At 36.8% G+C, this 22,394-nt stretch overlaps 2 protein-coding genes across 7 annotated transcripts in view; both read right to left on the reverse strand.

Annotated features, from left to right (window-relative positions):
• ap3d1 (adaptor related protein complex 3 subunit delta 1) overlaps positions 1-10,804 on the reverse strand; it is a 31,729-nt gene extending 20,925 nt beyond the window's left edge. For 3 of the 5 annotated variants that reach the window (XM_058760206.1, XM_058760208.1, XM_058760205.1), the window contains exons 1-11: positions 10,451-10,803; positions 4,703-4,798; positions 4,530-4,610; positions 3,762-3,842; positions 3,307-3,414; positions 3,094-3,223; positions 1,862-2,001; positions 1,710-1,783; positions 1,552-1,601; positions 1,406-1,455; positions 264-312 (exon numbers count right to left, since the gene is read on the reverse strand). In XM_058760206.1, the coding sequence (XP_058616189.1) occupies positions 264-312; positions 1,406-1,455; positions 1,552-1,601; positions 1,710-1,783; positions 1,862-2,001; positions 3,094-3,223; positions 3,307-3,414; positions 3,762-3,842; positions 4,530-4,610; positions 4,703-4,798; positions 10,451-10,546 (955 nt within the window). In that variant the 5' untranslated portion in view covers positions 10,547-10,803. Of the gene's footprint in view, positions 1-263; positions 313-1,405; positions 1,456-1,551; positions 1,602-1,709; positions 1,784-1,861; positions 2,002-3,093; positions 3,224-3,306; positions 3,415-3,761; positions 3,843-4,529; positions 4,611-4,702; positions 4,799-10,450 lie in introns of all 5 variants that reach the window. The other 2 variants (XM_058760204.1, XM_058760209.1) reach the window with 2 other exon arrangements.
• A 687-nt stretch (positions 10,805-11,491) lies between these two features.
• hdgfl2 (HDGF like 2) lies at positions 11,492-22,201 on the reverse strand. 2 transcript variants are annotated; one of them, XM_058760801.1, is made up of 17 exons: positions 22,067-22,201; positions 21,117-21,276; positions 20,497-20,573; positions 19,818-19,956; positions 19,561-19,731; positions 16,849-16,971; positions 16,662-16,730; positions 16,389-16,578; positions 16,114-16,198; positions 15,224-15,530; positions 15,005-15,135; positions 14,417-14,484; positions 14,249-14,319; positions 13,809-13,910; positions 12,680-12,833; positions 12,474-12,597; positions 11,492-12,396 (listed from the first exon to the last, which is right to left on the reverse strand). In XM_058760801.1, exons 2-17 carry the CDS (start codon positions 21,186-21,188, stop codon positions 12,258-12,260), a joined length of 2,022 nt encoding a protein of 673 aa, XP_058616784.1. In that variant the 5' UTR covers positions 21,189-21,276; positions 22,067-22,201; the 3' UTR covers positions 11,492-12,257. The 2 variants fall into 2 exon arrangements, with proteins under 2 accessions (XP_058616784.1, XP_058616783.1); XM_058760800.1 differs by lacking the exon at positions 22,067-22,201 and having other exon boundaries at positions 21,117-21,340.
• Between the last annotated feature and the right edge of the window lie 193 nt (positions 22,202-22,394).

The raw sequence follows: 22,394 nt of genomic DNA on the forward strand, positions 1-22,394 counted from the left end.
TAACTCGAACTCCTGCAAGATAATTCAGATTACTTGATGCATATGTCTTGAAATGCTATTGCTTTTTGGAGGAACCTTTTCCAGTTCCTCACGCTATAAAGACAGGATTGACTCTTGCCAATTCCCTATTGTAGTACTGAGGTGTCTTCGAGTTATCCAGGATGGAGATCTATATGGACTTCATCTACAGGGCCAGAGGGGGGACTCAGAAACACACAGACAATGAGAGAATGACACACTGCAGGCATTGACAGAAGGCTCACAGTTCTGGTCCGAATCTTCAATCAGGATTCGCAGTTTCTGCACACAGAGCTGAGGATGGGAGAGAGAAATGGAAAACAGAAGAGACAAAAGGCATTATTACCATGTTTAAAACCTTTCCACACCATCTTACATCAATGATCAAAGACGAAGCCAACTTCAGATGGATCAAGTGCTTGTTTGAGAACCAAGGATTCAGTTCGACAAATTACACAAAGATTAGGTGAGACATCAACAGTGGTTGACTGATGGCTAAATGCTGATCTCTAGAACCTTTATATAATATAATTTACACCTATTCACTAATTAATTAATTAATTAATTAAGCAGCTGGTTTTATCCAAAGGGACTATTTAAATGATGATAATTGCCAAAACTGAATATTTTAATTTACTTTTTAAAAAATATTTCAGTAATTCCTTAATTTAGCAGCTGGTTTTATCGAAAGCGACTTAATTATAATAATTGCTAAAATTAAATATTTTAATTTACCTTGTAAAAAATGAAAGCTAAATAACATTAAAAGGAACATTTATTACATTTCATTTAAATAATAATAAAAATAATAATAAAATGAGGCATTGGCTCAACGTCCAATATTTACTGAATAAAATAATAATTATATTTCTTGTGCATTAGATGATCTGCTTCTTCAGTGAACTGTAGGAAAAAATATGAAAAGACGCATAATACTAAATATTATATTAAATAACTTACATTAATAATATATTAAATTGTATACATTTGTATGTATTCTTTTAAGTATTTTATAAATTAAATTAAAAACTTCAGGCATTGGCCCAACATATCTAATAGTTAATACCAAGTTCACATAATTCAAATTTAATGTTTGTGCTTTAGATGACCTGCTTCTTCATTTCTTTATTAACTGAAATTTAGTAAATTATATCAATGGACACATAAATAAAACTATATTTATCCAAGGACTTGAAGTATCAATGTAACAGCTTAAGAGAAAGAAATGTGGTGTATCACTATATGAATTTACCAACAAAGCTCTCCATATTGAACATTACGAATTAACAGACTATAAATGCAAATATTAAGTGTAAATCAAACTGGCATGGAAAGGGTCCACATTAATAGTGAATATAAATCAGTGACTGATGCGACAATAGCCCACCTGTATGCTAGCACTGTGATTGGGCATCCCAGAGGACAACGAGATCAACACTGAGGTGAAACAGGAGAGAGAACAGACATCAATAACGATTTTAAGAAATGAGTGCTCTAGTACAACACCGGGTCACGGCACCAAATAATACTGACCTGCTATGACCGTGTTGACACACTCATAGAGAAGCGACATGGCCGAGGTACTAAGGGAGCAAATAAGAGGAAGGACAAGAACAAAAAGAAATATTATATTTAACCCTAATATTTTTGGCCAGCTTGAGTGCTTTAGAGTGTTTTAGTATCACTGTTACCTGTGGATGAGGTTTGTTAGGGGCTCAATCAGCTTCTTTCCCAAACGAGGCTCCAAAGGAGTGAGAGCACCAAACTAAAACATGGAAATCTCATTAAAGAAACAGACAAAAGCGGGGAATCACTTCCTTTTCCAACCCAACACACATCTCACCAGCTTAATGATCTTGATGAGAACCCAGTTGTTGGTGGAGGAGGTCATGAGTTTGAAGAACAGGGGTGCCAGGGACAGATAGTTCTTGGGATTTCTTCTGGCCAGTTCACAGATGACGTTCACAGCTGCTGACTGGACACCTGGGAAACACACAATTTAAACACTGAGTTCAAGTGGAAGCCTGAAATATTAGCGTTTAGCGAGATGTAAGGTTGGGTATCGTTTGAATTTTATCGATTCCGATTCTTATCAATTCCTAGTTTCGATCAGTCAAACATTTATTCTGTGTCTTTTTATAAAGCATTCTGTTGCAGCTGAATAACATGAGCAAAAAATAAGAAGCCTACAGAACACTCAGGCCTACAAGAGGAACTTTTGCTTATGCTTTTAACAAAAATACCACAGCAAAAAACAACTAGATTAATGTAAAATTCAAATATTGAAGTGTTAAAGACAAGTAAACAGTCAGTAATAAAATAGGAACAAACAAATTAATTAGCAATAGCATAAATAAATACAACTGAACCAAATTTCAGGTACAGAAACTGTAATTAAAAGTTTAAAAACACTGCATAGTTAATAAAATAAAATATATTCAATTCAACTTTATTTCCAGACTCAAGGTGCATATGACCATATTCTACACTTAAGATATATAGATTCATTAATTTAAGTTATTCAGTCAAGATCAGTGAAGGATTTTTTGTTCTTAGATTAACATTAATGACAGGCAGTGCGTTTATTAGGCTGCTGTCTCTTTAACGCCGAACGCACACAGATCTAAAAATACTATACACGTGCGTTTTGTTTCTCATCTGTTTACATTCACTTAAGACAAAAACGGCTGTGTTTATGATGATATACTGATGTAGTTTTCTGCATACTGGTCGATAAATATGAAAGAAGTCAGTTCCGATTCGGAACAACCTTTTCTACAGTGGATATGCACGAAACGGTTCGAGAACGGACACAAACCGTGAACCCACACCGAGACCGCTGTTCTGTACTCGCGGTGCGCTTCAGATGCGTGCACTGCACACAAACAGGGTGCACGTTCTTTCCGTTCCTGCACTTAAACCATTTTAAAATCGCATTCAAATGCGAACGCAGAAATCATTAAGCAGAATTGAAACGCACATATCATATCGAATACCTGGTTCTTGGAAATCTGGCAATTTTGGAAACCGGTTTTCGATACCCAACCCTAGCAAGATGTGATTCGGTATTCATACCGGGATCTGGGTCCTCCAGCTTCTCTTTGAGGCGTGGGAAGGCAGGACGAAGGGACTCGGGGTACTTCAGGAACACTTTGTACATGATCAGCACTGCCTTCTTGCGAATGTACGGCTTAGTGTGGGACATCTGAGATGGATGAAGGGTGAGACTGAATGAATGTGTGCTCAGCGTCAATATTTGCCTGAAGTAAACACTGTGAATAGATTTACCAAAGTCATGATGTCATTGGCCAGGTCACGAGCAAGGTCAGGGGTCACGAAGCAGGAAAGGCCTGTCAGGGCCACGCCGGTGTCGTACTGGTTGGGACTACTGAGATCCTGTTGAGAGATGGTAAAACATCCTACAGCAATCAGCAGGGCTTTTATAGTTAACTACAACTAAACTGAAACTAAAAATAAATCCATTAAAAACATTTTCTTTACCTGAAACAAAATAAATGTTAACTGAAATGAAATATATTCTTAAATTTAAATATAAGTTTTTATTTAAATAAAATGAAAACACTAATTCAACTAGTTGCCAAGGCACCATTTCTCATCTTAATTTAGTTTAACCAGGTGTACTAAATTAACTAAAAACAATAATAGTATCTCAGTGATACTGAAATAACTGGCAACCAGTGTAATCAAAACAAATAGAGGTAAACAGGAAGTTCAAAGCGCACCTTGCGGATCTGATTGGTTGTCAGCATGATAACATCAGTCCCCTCATGAAAGCATTGCGATGCTGCAAGGTAGCCAATTCGCTGAAAACAAGAGACGAAAAAATACATTTATGAACCAGCGTCGCTAGAAAAAAATTTAAACGTAAAAAAAAAAAAAAAAAAAAAAATTGTTTAACTGAAACGAAGTTGAAAAAAATTAAATATAAAGATTAGATTAAAAACTTAAAATATGGTTTAGAAGAGTCCTCAAGTTTAAATACTACAATTACTAAAAAAAAAAAAAAAAAAAAAAAAAAACTGTACTGTAACTGTACAATGGTTCTGTTAATAACTAACAATAAGCAAAACATTCGGTACAGCATCTAATAATCTTTGTTAATATTAGTTCATGTCAGCACAGGTCTTTAAATAATATTAACAGTTATAACTTTTGATAGTAATGTCAACTAAGATTAATAAATGGTTCAAAAGCATTTTTTTATTCTTAGTTCATGTTAATGTTAACAAATGGAACTTATTGTATAAAGTCTATATATAACCAGTGTTGCAAAGTACAACTAAAATTAAAAGTAAAATAAATATTAAACTATCGAAAATTGTTTTCATTCAGTGAAATAATTGGAAATAAAAAATATTTAAAATACAAACATAACTTTGCTAGAAGGTCCCAAATAATACTAAAATAGCATATAAATAATAAAAATGTTGAGAACCTCTGGATCTGGTCTGACTAAACGCGCTAATATTATTTTCGACGTCGCCTCTCACCTTGTATGTGAATTTGGAGGAGCTCATCACCTCCACGATGTTGAACGCAGCCCAACTGACATCATAGCCAAGCATCTGCAACTGTTAGGAGGAGAAAGCACAAGAATAAGTGACGGCTTGAGCTCAAAGCATTATGAAGCAGATCAGAGGATATAAACGATGGACACTCTTACGTAGGTGAGCTTGCAGACTGCATTGGCTTTAACAGCGATGTTGTCCTGTTTGAGTTCTTGTTTGATCTCATCGATGCATGTCGAGATGTATTTGGCCTGTAGAAGGAACAGAAAAAGACTGAGCCAAAAATACAAGACAACAATGCTCTCCATGACTGCCTGGGGCATTGTTTAGCTTCCTGTTGTCTGAAGCATAGATCAAATCTCTGCCTGAAATTAACTGAAATAAACATCTTCAACTGAAACTTCAACAGAGTGGGATTTGCTGTATTTCTAACTGAAAATATATCTAGATAATAATTGATCAAAACGATATATATTAGGGATGGGACGATACACCAACCTCCCGATTCGATACTATCACGATACTTGAATTTCGATTCAACAAGTATTGCGATTCGATATTGCTATGTGTTGCGTTTTTCGTTTTTAACTCTAGACCATGGGAAAAAGTTGAATGATACACTTAATATACAGACTGTCACAATAAAAAATTTTTTGGATTTTTGTTTGCTTATTAAATACTAGACAATGGAAAATAGTTGATTATACCCTTAAAAGAGACTGTATATGACGAGTTATATTAATAAAAACAATGAGTCACAACTTTCTAAACTTTTATTTCAGGAGCATACACATACACAGTGTATATTTAAAGTACCTTGAACCCTGAACTTGCACATTAATATAATAGTCAAATGTTCAACAAAATGAGCAGAAGAAATACTTTCTGGAATAAAATAAAGTGCTATGTTACTTTGCACACCGTTTCAGTCATGTTTAGTCATGTTTTCCTGCAGCTGGGATTCAAAACGTGAAGCTGCAGAAAGAACTCTGGAAGAGGTTTGATCTTCTACCGCCGTCATGGTTTTATTTTCTCACGCCGGCTTTAAACGTATATGACGTCATGTAATGCAGCACGCAGAACAATCGTTGTATGACGTTATCAAAGCACCGCGAGAACAGACGGCTCCCACAAAATTGATCATGTTCATTTAGTGTAACTTGATGTACTAAAATAGCTAAAACTGAAATAAAATGCTATACAGACATAAAAAAAAACAAAACAAAAAAAACACCCAAAACAAAATCACTAAAACTTTTAATAAAACAAAATGAAAATAGAAAATAAAAACTAATTCAAAATGGTAATTAAACACTATAATAGTACCTTAATGATACTAAAATAAGACTGGGTCGGCCATTCTGCCAAATAATTATTTTGTGTTTTACAATAAAAAAAAAATAATAATATGGGTTTGAAGCAACACAAGGGCTAATAAGCGACAAGATTTTAATTTTTATATAAACTACTCCTTCAAATGATCAGTTAATCACTTTTCACCATAAATCAAAACTATTTATCATTCATCTTTGTTTCAAATGTTTTAAATGCCTGATTTCACTTGAAACAAGAAATTATACAGTATGTGTCTCAAAATATTATGTTAATTATAAAATTATTCATCTCATTTATAAAATGTGTGTAGCGCACATGCCTAGATAAAACTTTTGTCTCATTAGGAGCAGAGGAAAACAATCCATGAAATCCAGTCTGAACTCACATTAGACTATATATAAGCAACAATCCACAGAGCCACAAAGATGCATTGTTGAAAAATAAAAATGTAACAAAACATGCTCAAAACTAGGTCGTGTGTGGAAAGAATGACTAAAAGCGCTGATTAACCACTACATTGTTAAATGTTTACAAAATAAGTTCATTAAAAAAAAGAGAGAAGAACCTTGGACACCCAGCACACACACTCTTCATCTCAGGGACACACAGGGTGCTGTTGTATGGGCGAGTGTGCTGGTCATGTGTCTTTAGTCATGAGACAGCCAGAGCAATGACAGCAACAACCGAAGGGGTTAGAGAGCCGTTACATGGGCACAACCCCTCGTTTACCACATCTTCACTGGGGTAAAAAGTGTAAATGTGGTTTTCCAGTCACATCTTTACAAGCCCCTTGTCACCCATTAAGGGTAATTTAAGCTCAGAGAGACTGAGAACACAAGGTAAACAAAAGTTCTTCAGAAGGTTTTCCTATCACGTCCTTATGAAATTCTTGCGAATGGTTGCATTGTGGGTCATTTCCACCCTTGTGAGATTCTTCAAAATGTTTTTCTGTCACATCTAGATGGAGCATTATGGGTGATTTCAACCTAGTAAACAAAAATATAAAGTGAGCGAAGGTTCTCTAGACTATTTTCAAGCCCCATCTTCACAAAACCTTTGTGAATGATGCATTATGGGTAATTGAAGCCCAGAGAAAACTGAAAAACAAGGTCAACAAAAGGTTCTCCAGAAGATTTTCCAGCCCACATCATTGCAAAACCCTCGTGAATGATGCATTAAGGTTAATTTCAACCCAGTAAAAATGAAACTCCAGAGGTAAAACAGTTGTTCGGAAGGTTTCCCTGTCAAATCGTCATGAATGATGCATTATGGGTAATTTCATCCCCGTAAGAGCTAAACATGTGGGAATAGAATGTCCGATCCTCATTCAGCTCCAATGAATCATGCATTATGGGAAATTTCAGCCCATTGCGTGACTGAAATATTTGTTAGTTAGCCAAGATTTGGATTCGACCAGCTCAGCAAACCGTCACTGAAGTATGAAGTATGAAGACGAACTCAATGTCCTTCCCAAGCAAACAAGAGACCACAGTCTGGAGAAAAACCTGCATTCCTTCCTTCTTTTCAAACACAAACCAGCAAACAATTGACAACTGTAAAATTAGGCACCTATGATGCCCCAAAAATGATTCAACTCCAAAACTGTGTGTTTTAAATGCAACTACGATGTCCAGAAATATCATTTAGGTAGGCAGCTCACTAGTTTTGAGCCCCAGCCAGTGCTTTGGATAAGTACACCCACCTCTTGTGGAAAACAAATATAGAGGTCTCACGCGAAACCACCGGCAGAGAGCAAACAGAGCAGCGAACACACACTCACACACAGTCTGACAGTTCATTCAGGAGCCTATGAATATTTCACAGCACTGTCCGTTGTTGGCCAGGTAACAGACACGATATCTAGGTATGCCGGTACAGGTTACACTGACGAAGCCTTGCTGATACCTGACTCCAGGTGTTTGCAGATTAAGCAGGCCAGGAGACCAGAACGGGAACGTTAAAGCAGAGAATAAAGTGTGTTTGAATGCACAAAAGGTGCTACTTAAATTCAGTTTGATACTGAACTATAATGAAAGCAGGCGACCAAACAGAGTAAAACCAGTCAGACCTGAATCAAGATTATAGTATGAAGTGACTAATGAGAAGCCAAGTTTTTATACAAAATGAAACGACTGGATTAAACTTTGAGCAACTTTGAGTGTTTACTAAGCAGAGCTGCAACTGGCACTCGATAAAAATGAAGAACCGATTATGAAAGTAGTGCAGAAAATTATATTATTAATATGTAAATTTTAGTATTATTTATATACCATTTTAGTTTTTAGAAATATTTTGAATTTTTTCAAATTTTAGTTGAATTTTTTTATTTCAGTTCTAGTTTTCAGATAGTAATTTTAGTGCGTCATCTTACAACTTACACTAGTTGCAAAGGCAACATTTCTTTTTTCAACTAATATTTATATTTTATTTCAGCTTTATTGGAATTAACACAAATGTTTAATTGAAAAACCGACACAGATATTAACATTTCGGCCAACACCGATAAACCGATAATTATTTTAATGTTATGGCTGACAATGGATAAATGGCAAATAATAAAATTTTATAACAATTCGTCAAAAATAAATAAAAATATATGCAATAAATAATGAAGACTAAATGAATAAATACATTTTAGTGAATTTGGCCATCACGACTTTTTAAAATGATTCATTTTAGGATTTGTTAAAGATTGCATTTAACAGTGTTATTAAATTATTAGTATTTTTAAAGATTAGCTTCAAGTAACCTAAATGTAAAAACAGTGGAAATGAGCATGAATAGTTTAATAGAGAGTGATTTTTTTTATAGACGTGATCGCACTGCTGTTTTTTCGCCACAGACTCAAGGCCACATCGGACAATGCAGGTCATCCAGGAAGGTCCACCCTGCGTCAAACTAACACATTCACCGGCTACAGCACATCAGAAACACTTCACATCAGTGTTCAGTAGGTTTATTGCATTTCATAACATGTAAATCACTGACTTGCTGTCTGCTGGAAGGTTAACCGGTGACTAAAATCAATATGAATCTCCAAAAAAGGGAACAGTATTCTGATGCCATAAAAGTGGGGAAACCCTGTTTGTGATTATAAATGCTCACTGTCACAGCATCTTGTTCCTTTTTTCAAAGGGAGGGGCGAGGATGGAGCATATTGGAAGAGAAAATTCAGCCTTGTCATTATAGGTAACCAGGCAGCCTGAGGCCTACAAATGTTTCCACATTTCAACCACACATCACAAAACGAAATCACAAGAAACCAGCGAATCTCATCCCTGACGCTGTGTTCAAACAGCCACTACAACGGCTGTGTCTCCATAACATCTCAGCTGCCTACCTAGACAACATTTCTGGGCATCACAGAAATCACGGAACTCTATAAACCTGTTCGAACATCTGAACCAAATGTTTTTGGGCATCACGTGTGCGTTCACATATTTGAGTTATTCGAGCATTGACATATTTGAGCATCATAAACACATCAAAACGTTCAAATCGCCCACATTAGCAAGTTCAAACATTTGAACCGGACATTTTGTGCATCGTAGGTGCATTTGAACATTTGAATAGAACATTTATTGGCATCACAGACAAGTTCATGAGTGCATTCGAATTGAACATTTTTGACAATTTTGAATGCCTCTTCATAAATTTTAAATAACGTTTAAAATTTATATGAATGTTCAAACATTTTGGGCATCTCTGATTCATCTAAACATATTTGAAGACTCGAACCGAGCATCATAAGCACATCAGAACATTCAAATTTAATGCAAGTTTAAATGTTCGCCCTGAACATTGTGTGTATAATAGAAATGTTCAACCATTTTAACCAGTATTTTGGCATGGCAGGGGCACTGGAACGTTTGAACTAGGAATTTATCGGCGCGTTCGAACAGTCGAATCGAACATCTGTCAACATCACAGTATTCGAACATTCGAATCGAAAATCGGTCAACATCACAGTATTCGAACATTCGAATCTAACATTTCTGAGCATCGCTTGCGTCATCGAACGTTGTCTAGAAAATACTGTCTAGATAGGCAGCTCACTAGATGTTAAGACACGGCCAATCTCATGACTCACATAAGTGAAGCCAGCTATTTGGAATTGACATCTGTTCTTTATCACACCCAGTCTGTTTATTATTTATAATTACACGGTTTGTACAAAATATAAAAAAACAGGATGGGATCAAATTTGTATTCACTTTGCAGAATGTATTCATATAACGTTAAGTGTCTTAACCGTTAGCAATGCTAACTGGCCTCACTCATGATAAACAAAACGATGACAGACTGTTCTACCAGCACTAACAGCTGTCACCTGCCACACAAATGCTAAGAAAGCACTGAAATATTAATTTATTGTGTTAAAAAAAATTGTTTGTTATCTAGGCAGGTTATAGCCGGTTAGCTCACCTGAAATCAGGTGATTTGAGATCACTGACACGAGATAAGCTTGATTCATTGCCTATACCAGCTGCGTTTAATGCAAATTTACAAAAACCTCATATTCTGAGGCAGAGGCAAATAAATGGAAATAAACGGATAAAGTGCCTCACCTCATCTTCCTTATGGTTCCTAATGCCACGTACTAAATCCTGCAGGTTTTTATCGAACATCCGATCGATGCTCCCCTTCACGATCTTCAGAGCCATGATGATTTCCCTCCTGTCCTACCGGACCGAACCGCAAACACGGGCTTTATGTGAGCACTGACCGGCCCGCTAGAGCGCTAGTCTCTCATTCAGTCCCGAACAGCGGCCTGTGCAGAGGGCTTTCGCTCTTTCTGTAAGCGTTGATCTGCAGCGGACCAGTGTAGGAAATGGCTGACAAAATGGCGGACCGATCACCTGACTGGCAAACCCCTCCACACTGCGACGCGACGCGACGCAACGCAACGCAACGCGACGCACTGGACGCTTCCCTGCGTGACGCTTTTCGGTGTTTAGGATTTTTTTTGACATTTGCGTCTTAAACATTTTGTGGAGAACGTGCTTATTGGTTTCACAGATTACAGTTTCATATTGCATAAATAAATAAATGTATTTCTGGAGATATTATGTTGAACAAGGCAGTGTTTTCTAACTAAATACTATTATAATAATAATAATAATTTCTGGGTACTTGGTATTTTGCTCAACAAAGTACTTATGAGATGCATTTATTCTTCGTTTGACATAAGAGATTTTCTCTTTTCGTTATTTTATATTATAAGTTATTCTTTAAATAAAATAAACTGAGTGACGTCAGCGCTCTCTAGACCAATCAAAGCCATTGTTTACGCGAGCGACCGAACGCGTCGCTAATTTCTGCCAATAATTTAATTATAGGAATAACTAAAAAATTTTGTACAGAATAAATTAAGTAAATACTGAGCTGATTACAGAACTCACACGTTATTTAAAAGGCAATTAATCATAAAAACTATACTTTTTAGAAGTAATAGAAGAGATCACCACAATGGGTGTTTTTTTTTAAAACAGAATATAGCCTATTATTCTACTCTAGTACAAAAACATGCAGTCTATACTTCGTAGTATGCACTAGGCATCATATTCTGAACAATATAAAACATGGTACTTCTATGAAAACATTCAAAATTGTGGCCATCATGCGGAATTTTTATTTATTCCTTCACAGATACTAAAAAAAATCTCCGACCAAGTTACATAGCACTAGAAACATGTTTATAATAAGCATGATAAGCATGTTTTATGACATCCAAGAAAATAATAGCATTATTGGGTCAACCTATGCAGATGTAAGTTGTTATTATTAGAATACCAAACAGACAACAAACAGTCTACAGAGTTTAGTGAAAGTCCATAGACACTGAAGGTTATTGAAATCCATACCAGACAGATCAGATGTAGATTTGTGCAGTAATAATAATAATGATGATGATGATGATGAAACCTCATGATCTCTTGCTGTATGGCTTAGTGGGTCAATCAACACAAAACCAGACTGCTTTCTTTTACCTTTTTTTTTTTTTTTTTAGCATTTTCCTTATTTTTTCGTAAAAAACAAAAGGAAAAAAGGTTTTACTCATAAAAAGCGGCTACATAATACAAGCACAGTCTTCAAATACAATTGGGCTTCGGTGTTTTTCCTCCTAGACGTCAGCGTGGTTCTGAAATAAAACGTTCGCCCTCGATTGACCAAATGTGGGTAGTGCAGAATCATCCACATCGAACATTTAGATTAAGGCGCTTGTTTTGCCTCATGACGTCCCGATTCAAAAGTGCTAATAATGTTCATATCACGTTTTATGTACAACACGAAAAACTCATGTAGGTCACAAAGGTGGGAAGACAAAAAGTAACACAAATGAACGAAGGAAGCCAAAGTGTGTTTGTGAAACGTTCAGCTCTCAGAAGACATCTGCTCGTCCTGCGCTCTGCTGTCCTCTTTTCCGTCTGTGTCTGCTGCCGGATCGGCCTCTGTGGACTCAGCTGTGAGTGTTTGCTGCTCTGTTGGCTCATCTGGCTCATCAGGCTCGGGCCTGAAAGACAAATACGAAATTAATCGGCAAGCTATTTTGCTTAAGGACCAGGAAAGCGAAAGGTGGCCGCTCTTCACCTGATACCGTTCGGGGATTTGTTCTCATCCTGTTTCTCTTGGTCTGTAGGTTTGGGGTTGCTTTCGGATTCAGAAACATCTTTTTTCTCATTTTCTGATTCGCCGTTCACTGGTTTGGAGTCGTCTGGAAGGAAGGCCCAAAGAACAAGCATGTTTTAAAGCTCATTTGATTACTGCATGTGAAAACTTGTAATATGACAGTTTACCTGTGTTTTGTGTGTCTTGCTCGTTGGTTTCTGGGTTCTTTTCATCTGGTTTTGGTTTACTGGTCTCAATCTTGCCAATGAACTGGAGCTTTAGTTTATTGTAGACTGCAGTGGCCTTCTCCATAACCGCACTGCTTGCTTTGTATCGGCGAATCTAAAAAGACACAAAAGACTCAGAAGCGTACAAGATGTATAAAAAAAAAATATATATATATATATATATATATATATATTTTCATTCAATTGTTTATAACATTACATATTTCACGCTTTAATTTTTGTTGAATATGCTGTTTAACTTGGAAATCCTTCTCATTAAAGGGATAGTTCACCAAAAATGAAAATTCTGTCATTAATTACTCACCTTCATGTCGTTCCAAACCCATAAGACCTTCGTTCATCTTCAAAACACAAATTAAGATATTTTTGATGAATTTTGAGAGCTCTCTGACCCTCCATAGACAGTAACGATCCTAACGAGGTTCGGAAACGTAGCAAGGAGATCGTTAAAATAGTCCTTGTGACATCAGTGGTTCAACCGTAATGTTATAAAGCTACAAGATTACTTTTTGTGCGCGAAGAAAACAAAAATAATTTTTATTCAACAATTCATCTCCTCCGCGTCACCCTGTAGCGCCATTTTGGAGAGTATCACAAATGTAAACAACGTATGTATGCAGATACGCCGTTTACGTTGTTTACACTTTGATCTGAATGTAAACAACATGTCGGCATACATTGCATATGTTGTTTACACATGTGATACTCTCCAAAATGGCGTTACAGGGTGACGCGGAGGAGATGAATTGTTGAATAAAGTTGTTATTTTTGTATTCTTTGTGCACAAAAAGTAATCTTGTAGCTTTATAACATTACGGTTGAACCACTGATGTCACATGGACTATTTTAACTATCTCCTTGCTACGTTACTGAGCCTTGATCATGTAACGACCCTTGCTGTCTATGGGTGGGTCAGAGAGCTCTCAAAATTCATCAAAAATATCTTAATTTGTGCTCCGAAGATGAACGAAGGTCTTATGGGTTTGGAACGACATGAGAGCGAGTAATTAATTACAGAATTTTCATTTTTGGTGAATTATCCCTTTAAATGGATTACAAATGCTTGTACCTTTTTGAGTGTGGCAATAACATCTGCATTCTTCTGCAAGATTTGAGTGGTTACTTGAACTGAGCTGAGCTCGTCCAGGGCCTGCAGACACTTCTCAATGTCCTACAGATTAAAAGGAAGCAGAATACGCAGAATGATACCATGGGATTCACACATCACGACATTTTCACACATACAGCCTCTGCTATAAATAGAGACTAAATTCAACAGCATTTTGAAAGTTTAGAGGTCATGTGTGGTTCATTAAATACCACTGAACCATACGAACAGGTTTGAATCAACTGATTCAATGAATCGACATCCTAGGAGAATATGACCAAACTCATTGGTTGTTTGAATACTAGACTTTGCTGTAAAATTGGTAGAACAATGTTTCCAGTCATTTTAATTATATGTGTTTCAAGTGAATGCCATTCAAGGCTGATGATGTCAATACTTACAGGGTTGTCAACCTTCAGTGCAAACTTGATGTCTGTGTGGAGCTTCTGTAGTTTCTCTTCAGGTGAGGGTTCTGAATTTATACAGGGCGACAGAAACAAGAGTTAAAGACTGACTGACCGTAAAATGACTCAAAAGGACTGAACAGCCATGAGAACGTTTCATTTGACCTTTTTTCTTCTCGACTTTCTTCTCAGGTATACGCGCCGACTTCCGTTTCGGCTTCTCGGGCTTAGGCCTTGTGGGAAACAGTGGTGTTATTATCAGGGTTATTATAGTTAACTAAAAAAAAATATTATAAGACAAAAAAAAAAAAAAAAAAAAAAACACCAACACATTTTTATTACTTTAAATAAATGACATAAAAACTACATACTTATTTTAAAAAGGGGGAAAAAACACTAAATAACTAAAACATTAACTAACAATAAAATTAAAACAGAAAATACTAAAATTAAAACCAATTAATTTTAAATAATCAATAAAAACTTAAATACAAATAAAATAGAACAAATATTAAATGAAAAAATTTAAAAAGAAAAAAAAAACAAATTCAAAACTAAAAAGTTTGCTTTGGCAACTTACTGAAATAAAAGTAAATTAAAGGTAAACAAAAATACAAAAAATATTAAAAGTGACAAAAGCACAATAAAATTATTAAAACTTAAAATAAAAGCTTTTATTTTTATATTTTCAGTTAATTCAGAATACTAATAAATACTACAATATATCATAAGTTAACACTTCAAAATACATGCCTCGTTTTGTGTTTCTCCTCTGATCTCTGAGGCTTCTTATCTTTGATCTTCCTCTCTTTTTTCTCTTTCGCCTCCTTTTCTTTCTTTTGCCGCCCTTTCTGGCTGTCTTGACGTTTGGCGGATTTCTTCACCTAAAGAGGAAACAACAACCCAAACACAGTAAACATTTTGAGCAGCGACACTAGTGGAAAGAGTCTGGGTATAGTTCTGGAGACTGGCCTCTGCAGGTGGTGGTGAGTCGGAGTCTGAAGGTGCAGGGATCGGGGGAGGCGGAGGTTTCTTGGATTTTTTGAGAGGGTGATCATCCACTTCATCGTCTGAGCTGCTGCTGCTACTGCTGCCACTGCTGCTTTCTCTCCTGGCCTTGTTCTCTTTCTCCTTTTTCCTTTTCTCTTCCTCCTCTTTCTCTCGTTCCCGGAGCCGGCGGAGTTCTTCAGCCTCCTCTTTCTTCCTTCGCTCCTCCAGTTCCTTCCGCCGCTCCTCGTCTCTCTTCTTCCACTCGCTGACGCGGTCCGTCTCGCTGTCGCTTTGAATAAGAATACAAACTCAAACAATCATCCATGTGTTGCTCAAAAATTCGCAGAATATTTGTATGTTCTTTCATGTCATGATCATGTGAATTGTATTTGACAACATATTAGTCTGATGGAAACATCTCATCACTTCTCACCGGAGCTTACGCTACGCCTACGTCATCCACTCTCTCGTGAACGTGAGTATGACAGCCAGTAAAAGCTAAAGATTCCGGTTTAGTAAGTTTTAAATATGGATATTTTTCTTACATAAACGCATTGATTCGCTTCAGAAGGCTTTTCTTAACACTCGGAGCCTTGTGGAGCACTTTTTATGATGGATGGATGCACTTTTTTGGGCTTCAAAATCTCGGCCATCATTATAAAGCTTGGAAGAGCCAGGACATTTTTTTTAATACAACTCTGATTGTATTTGTCTGAAAGAAGAAAGTCATATACAAGGATGGCTTGAGGGTGAGTAAATCATGGGTTAATTTTTGGGTTAACTGATTTATGACGGAAAGGAAATACTATAATCATCATCAGTGTGAAAACATATGTACAAATGCTAAAAAGGAACAGATAAACCAAACTCACCTATCGCTGTCTGATGAAGATGTAGGAGCCCTGTCTGGAGCTGGTTTGGGTTTCCTTCCTCGTGGCTTTGGCGGAGGTTTCTCCGCTTGGAGAATGACGCAAAAAGAAAAGTGTCCTTTAATATTCTGATGTACTTGTCTAGGATTCCTGATATCCGAGGACAACTGTCTCAGGTAAAGTTTCCATCCACTGTGCTGCCATTCAACGCAACTACTAAACCGTTAAAACTAATTATAATATGTGCTGGCTTCACGTTGCAAAGCACATGTTCTCACCTTTCTTGCGCCCTTGTGGGCCTTTCCTTGCAGGAGGAGCAGGAGGTTCTGAATCGGAGTCGGATTTGGATCCAGACTGCGATTCAGATCCAGAGACGGCCGGCCGGGGCTTCTCGTCTTCTGAATCGCTCCTGGCGGCCCTCTGATCTGACTGGGAGCCTGATTCTGAATCGGAGCCAGATGAGGCCTTCTAAAATGATAAAAAAAAAAAGGAGTGTAAGATCAAGCAAGTATGTAATTATAGATGGCAACAAGTCAATGAGGTTGTCTCACCTTCCTCCTGCCTCTGCCTGCTGGCTTTTTGCCGCCTCGACCGCCCGACTCCTTCTGTGGCGTGAAGTCCTATAGACCACATTAGTAACTTGTTAATATGATTTTAATGTGCATTTTATTAACCACACAGCATTTTTTGATAGTAATGAAGCTATGAGATGTTTGAGCAAATTTCGGACGAGAATACCTGGTCGCTGTTTTTGCCGGAGTCAGAGTCCGAGCTGGGTGATGGTTCGGGTTCTGAGGGAGATCCACTCTCCTCTCCATCTCGATCACTGGATGATGCCCGTGATCTCTTCACTGGTGGCCGCTGCAAAGTTTGACATGAAAGATGTTTTATATTTATTCATACATCTTGTCCATGTAATTCAATTGAACTCACGAAGCTTTCAAGCTTCAAAACGGACACAAAAGCACCATAAAAGTAGTTTATGTGAGTATTAAAGGATTAGTTTACTCACCCCCATGTCATCTAAGATGTAATAACTAACATTAACAAAGATTAATAAAGAGTGTAATAAATGTAGTGTTCATTGTTCGTTCATGTTAATTAATACATTAACTAATGTTAACAAATGACACCTTATTGTAAAGTGTTACCAGGAAATTTTAATTCTGGAGTGAACTAATCTTGTAAAACCCGTCCACACCAATGGACGATATGTTTTATATACACACATAAATATACATACACATATATATATACATACACATACATATATATATACACACACACACACATATAAACACGATATCAAAACTGACCGCCACAAATAAGATTTTTTCAAAAAGCTTTGACTTCGTTGAATAAACGAGCACTGCACGTTTCAAAATCGAAACCCGGTGCGGGTGTTTTTATATCACTGTATTTCTGAAGGAAACAGACTGTTTTCAGAAAATTTTGGATGTAATTTTCATTTCATCTTGCATGTAATGTCTGATAAAGCAAAGTTTGTGAGCGGAGCTCTGCTTTGTGTACAGCGTTACCGGGGAAACAGCTATTTCTCCTGCTCTAAAAGCACCTCCTGCTGGCAGAGAATGAATTTGCATATATGCCGCCACAAATAGAGTCCAAGTCTGTGGGAAACACACACACATATACATATATATATATATATATATATATATATATATATATTAGGGATGTGCATCTCCATAACTGAGGCCAATGCGATACGCATCTTGATGAATAGCCAACGATACGATACACTGAAGATACATTATGAAGCAGCTAGCGATGCGATGCGATTCACCCCTGTTACGATGCAGTGCGATCCGATTTCGATTCGATTCGATTCAACACAATGCAATTCGATGCAATGGAAAAAAATATGATTGCTTTTATTTCTTTGGTTCAGACAGACAGCAAATCATAAATTAACTTGTGTCTTCTGACTTCTAACGCCTCGAGGCCTGTTTCATAAAACAAGTTTACCATATAGGCCAGGCTTATTTCAGTTAGTCTGACTCACTGTCAAATGATTTGGTTCCATAAAGCAAATTTAACAAAGATCAACCTCAGTCACTGTGGCTACTTATGCTGGAAAACTAACCTGGTCCAGGGCAGGCGAACTGTCAGGCTAAGCTGAGCTCCTCTAACACTGACCAATAGGAATGCAATGATTTTACTACTGACTCTCTCATAGCCATGCATTCTTTCTCTCTGGTTTTATGACAGCTGTCCCTGTTATAGTTAGAACAGATAGCATTAGAAAATTACAATCTAACATGGCTCTTTAAAGCATTAAAATCACTAAACTAAAAGTTAAAATCACTAAATTAAACCTACATTTTAACTGCTATAAGAAACACACATGAACTCATCTGAGCTTAGTAATTAGGACTGCATCAGCTTATTTTATTTACCCATTAAAATAGTCCCTTTACAGTTACTACTGCTATGCTATCATAAAAATATACCTATATATTAAAATATATATGCACACTGCAGTTTTGTCATCAGCCGCTTTGAATGCTCAAGTTCTTTAAAGTGGATTCTGATTGGCTGCCAATGTTTTTAGCATTGATCAGCTGGAAAAATCAATCTGAAAGTGATTCCCATGATATCGTTCCTCTGTGTAGTAATAATTTAATTGTGGTGTCAACTTCCCTTCTTTCATAGATTTAGAACAATTACTATAACTATTTAGTTTAAGCACACGCATGCATCGTGGTTCTCTCGTGAACGCGCATCGAAGACTGACATGGATGAGAAGAAACTGTTGAATAAAGTTTGTATTTTTGTTTTCTTAACGCACAAAATGTGTTCTCGTAACTTCATAAAACTACGGTTGAATCACTGATGTCACATGGACTATTTTATTAATGTCTTTACTACCTTTCTGAGCCTTGAACATGTCAGTTGCATTGCTGTCTATGTAGACGTCACGGATTTCATCAAAAATATCTAAATTTGTGTTCCGAAGATGAACAAAGGTCTTACGGGTTTGGAACGACATGCGGGTGAGTAATTAATGACAGAATTCTAATTTTTGGGTGAACTATCCCTTTAATGTTATCGTACTTGGTGTGAATGGCCTTTTACTCCAAGTATGAAGGGGTTGCAGGCACTCCATTGAACATTGTGCCAAACTACGTTTTTTAAGCCCAAAGTATAGTTCATTTTTAATATGGACATATAGCGTATGTGTACGACAGAACGTAAACATAAAAAAAATATACTTTAGGCATAGCTATGAACACATTCAAAACATAGAATGACTCTACTACTTAACAACCGCACTAGTGAATTTGTAACTAACCAAAACTGACATTAAGAGCTTTGAAAAGAGAAATTCAGAGCACCTGAAAGTATAATGCATAATACTGCAAGAGAAAAATGACAGATGAGATGACTGCGATCATCTCAATCATGTTGGCTTGTTTCGAGTTTGGATACCTTTGCAGCAGGTGCTTTCCGCTTCACTGCCGTCTTCCTTTGATTCTCACTTCCAGAGTCAGAATCATCACTTGCTGTTTCAGTTTTCCTCGGCACCACTGCTTCCTCGTCATCTTCTGCATCACTTCCCGGCGCAGGTTGGTTGTCCTCGCTGTCCGATGATGATGCAGGCTAAACAAATAAAAGGAAGATGTAAGAAATCAGCATTTGCTGTCATGAAACAACAGACGATTGCAGATAGAGAAATGAAGTCTTACTGCAGGTGTGCTATAGGACGCATGAGGGTTGTTTTGGATTTCCCACAAGCCTTCGTTGAACCCTTTCCTTTTGTTGGGCTTCCCATATCGGTCTTGGTACTTTTCATATGCAAAAAGGTCCTTGGGTGCAAGGAATGCTCTGAAAGGAAAGTTAAAATCAGTATTATAAAGTTGGGATGAAACAGAAGTAGCAACAGATCTGTTCTTCTGTATTGTGACGTACATACGAGTACAACAGATAATCAAAAAATTTAGGATGGAAATTTGGTTCTATGCATTGTTGTTGATTGGATTTAAATATGTGAACATGACACTCATTTTAGTTCAACATAATAAGGTTAAAACTCATTTTTACCAAATGAAACTGTACAGATGAAATGTTTATAATAAGATCGGCAACATGCATTTAAACGAATAGACTGGGTGATTTTTCATTTCATGCCGACTTTAATATATGAAGGTGTCTACAAAGTTCTGTTTGAAAAAGGGAAAACAAATTTGGTCTAAAAAGGTGCCACCTGTTACGCCATAACAGTTTAGACAAGCAAGGCCCCACCATACTTAAAATAAAAAAACACTGAGAAAACAATGAGGTTATGCACACAGCTCATAACAAGTAATATGCATCCATTTATCATCATTAATAACCTGGTGCTCATTAAAATCCAGGGATACGTACGTTTCATGAGTCCCGAAGAAAAAAATGGGGATTTTATTAGGCGGAGGTTTGACAGCCCCTTCTGCAACATCTTCAATCTGGAGGAGAAATATTAAAATAAGGTTATTATTACATGTTCATCAGACCTTCAGTAGTGGAAATTTGAAGGTTTATAGAATTAAGTACAAATTAACAAATGAGTTTTCTACTTTGCACTTTGCATGAGTAAGTCACGTGCAAGAAAGTATCTCCATGTGTAAACAAGACAACTCAACCCCCCTCATTGCATTTTACATGTTATTAAAACAAAGGAATATAAAAGTCCCAAGTCTAAATGCAGTAATTATCCAGATTTTACCCCATTATGCATCTAAAGACGATTCCTAATGTATAAAATACAAAAATAAACAAGACTTTGCGGACACGCGACCTTTGCTGCTCCTCCTGCAAACAAGTTAGCAAGCCAGCTAGGCTCATACATTCATTACTAGGGTAATAATATGAAACAAACACATAATTAAGATGTTTAGACTCTGGAGTAATATATACTTCGAGTTTGTTTACAAAAATTATGCATATATACATATGATGCGTAAATGGCTAGGCGCTGAGGTGAAGCTGGTGGGGGTGTGTGCTTTTACCCGGGCCGGCCAGTGGGGATATCCCTTCATTTTAGCAAAGACAAGATCCCCGGGCCGGAAGTTGTGCGGCATCTTGTCGTCCCTCTATGCACCGCTCCTCGTTCTGCTCGTTTGTGTTGGTCCGCGGTCCGTTTTTCAGGCCGACAGACAGCGAGACCTGCTTCAGATACAGTACAAGAGGAAAGGCGGTTGGCTTCTGCAGCGGTTTCCGCTCATTCCATGTTTTGTCAGCGGAAGTTCCGCCTCTCTTGAGACCGATGATTGGAGGAACGGACTGTCACTCTTTGCGTCCACCAATAAGAATGTACAATGTGTACTCCGCTAAAGACTTCAATTTAATAATAGTGTTATATTAACATTCACTCCGAACTGATTATGAAACGACGGGGTTGAAAATTAAACTGGGAGAACATCAAAATAAGTTCATAGTGGCTTGTTAAAACATCTATTCAAAATACATTCACTGGAATGTAACTGCACTTTTATGAATGTATATTTATCTAAAAATAATATACATTATTAATTCATTCCCAAACGACTATTTTAGTAGTTTTAAGGAATAAATATTTGACATATACTCACTCTTAGGATTTTTAAATAAAACAGTAAATATGTATTTAATTCTTCCAAAAGGTTTGTTTTAAAGGCTGTGTAATGACATTTCACAGTTTGAGGTGGGAAAAATGCACTGCAAAAGTCTTCATTTAATAAAATGAACACACACACACACAGTTTTTTTGCAAAACCCCTTGCAGAATCTGTGAAAATGTGAATAATTTTAACAAAATAAGAGAGATCAAACAAAATGCATGTTATTTTTTTTTTATTAGCACAGTCCTGAGTAAGATATTTTACATAAAAGATGTTTACATTTAGTCCACAAGACAAAAAAATAGCTGAAATTATTAAAATAACCCCATTCATTGGTTCTTAATACTGTGTGTGGTTACCTGGATGACTGTCTTTTGTTTTGTGATGGTTGTTCATGAGTCCCTTGTTTGTTCTGAACAGTTAAACTGAGCTCTGTTCTTCAGAAAAATCCTCCATGTCCTGCAGATTCTTCAGTTTTCCAGCATCTTTTGCATATTTGAACCCTTTCCAGCAGTGACTGTATGATTTTGAGATCCATCTTTTCACGCAGAGGACAACTGAGGGACTCAAACACAACTATTAAAAAAGGTTCAAACATTCACTGATGCTCCAGAAGGAAACACCATGCATTAAGAGCCGGGGGTGAAAACTTTTTGAATTTGAAGATTAATTAGGTAAATTGTACTA

The sequence above is a fragment of the Onychostoma macrolepis genome, chromosome 22, assembly GCF_012432095.1.
Source record: "Onychostoma macrolepis isolate SWU-2019 chromosome 22, ASM1243209v1, whole genome shotgun sequence".
NCBI classification, from domain to species: domain Eukaryota; kingdom Metazoa; phylum Chordata; class Actinopteri; order Cypriniformes; family Cyprinidae; genus Onychostoma; species Onychostoma macrolepis.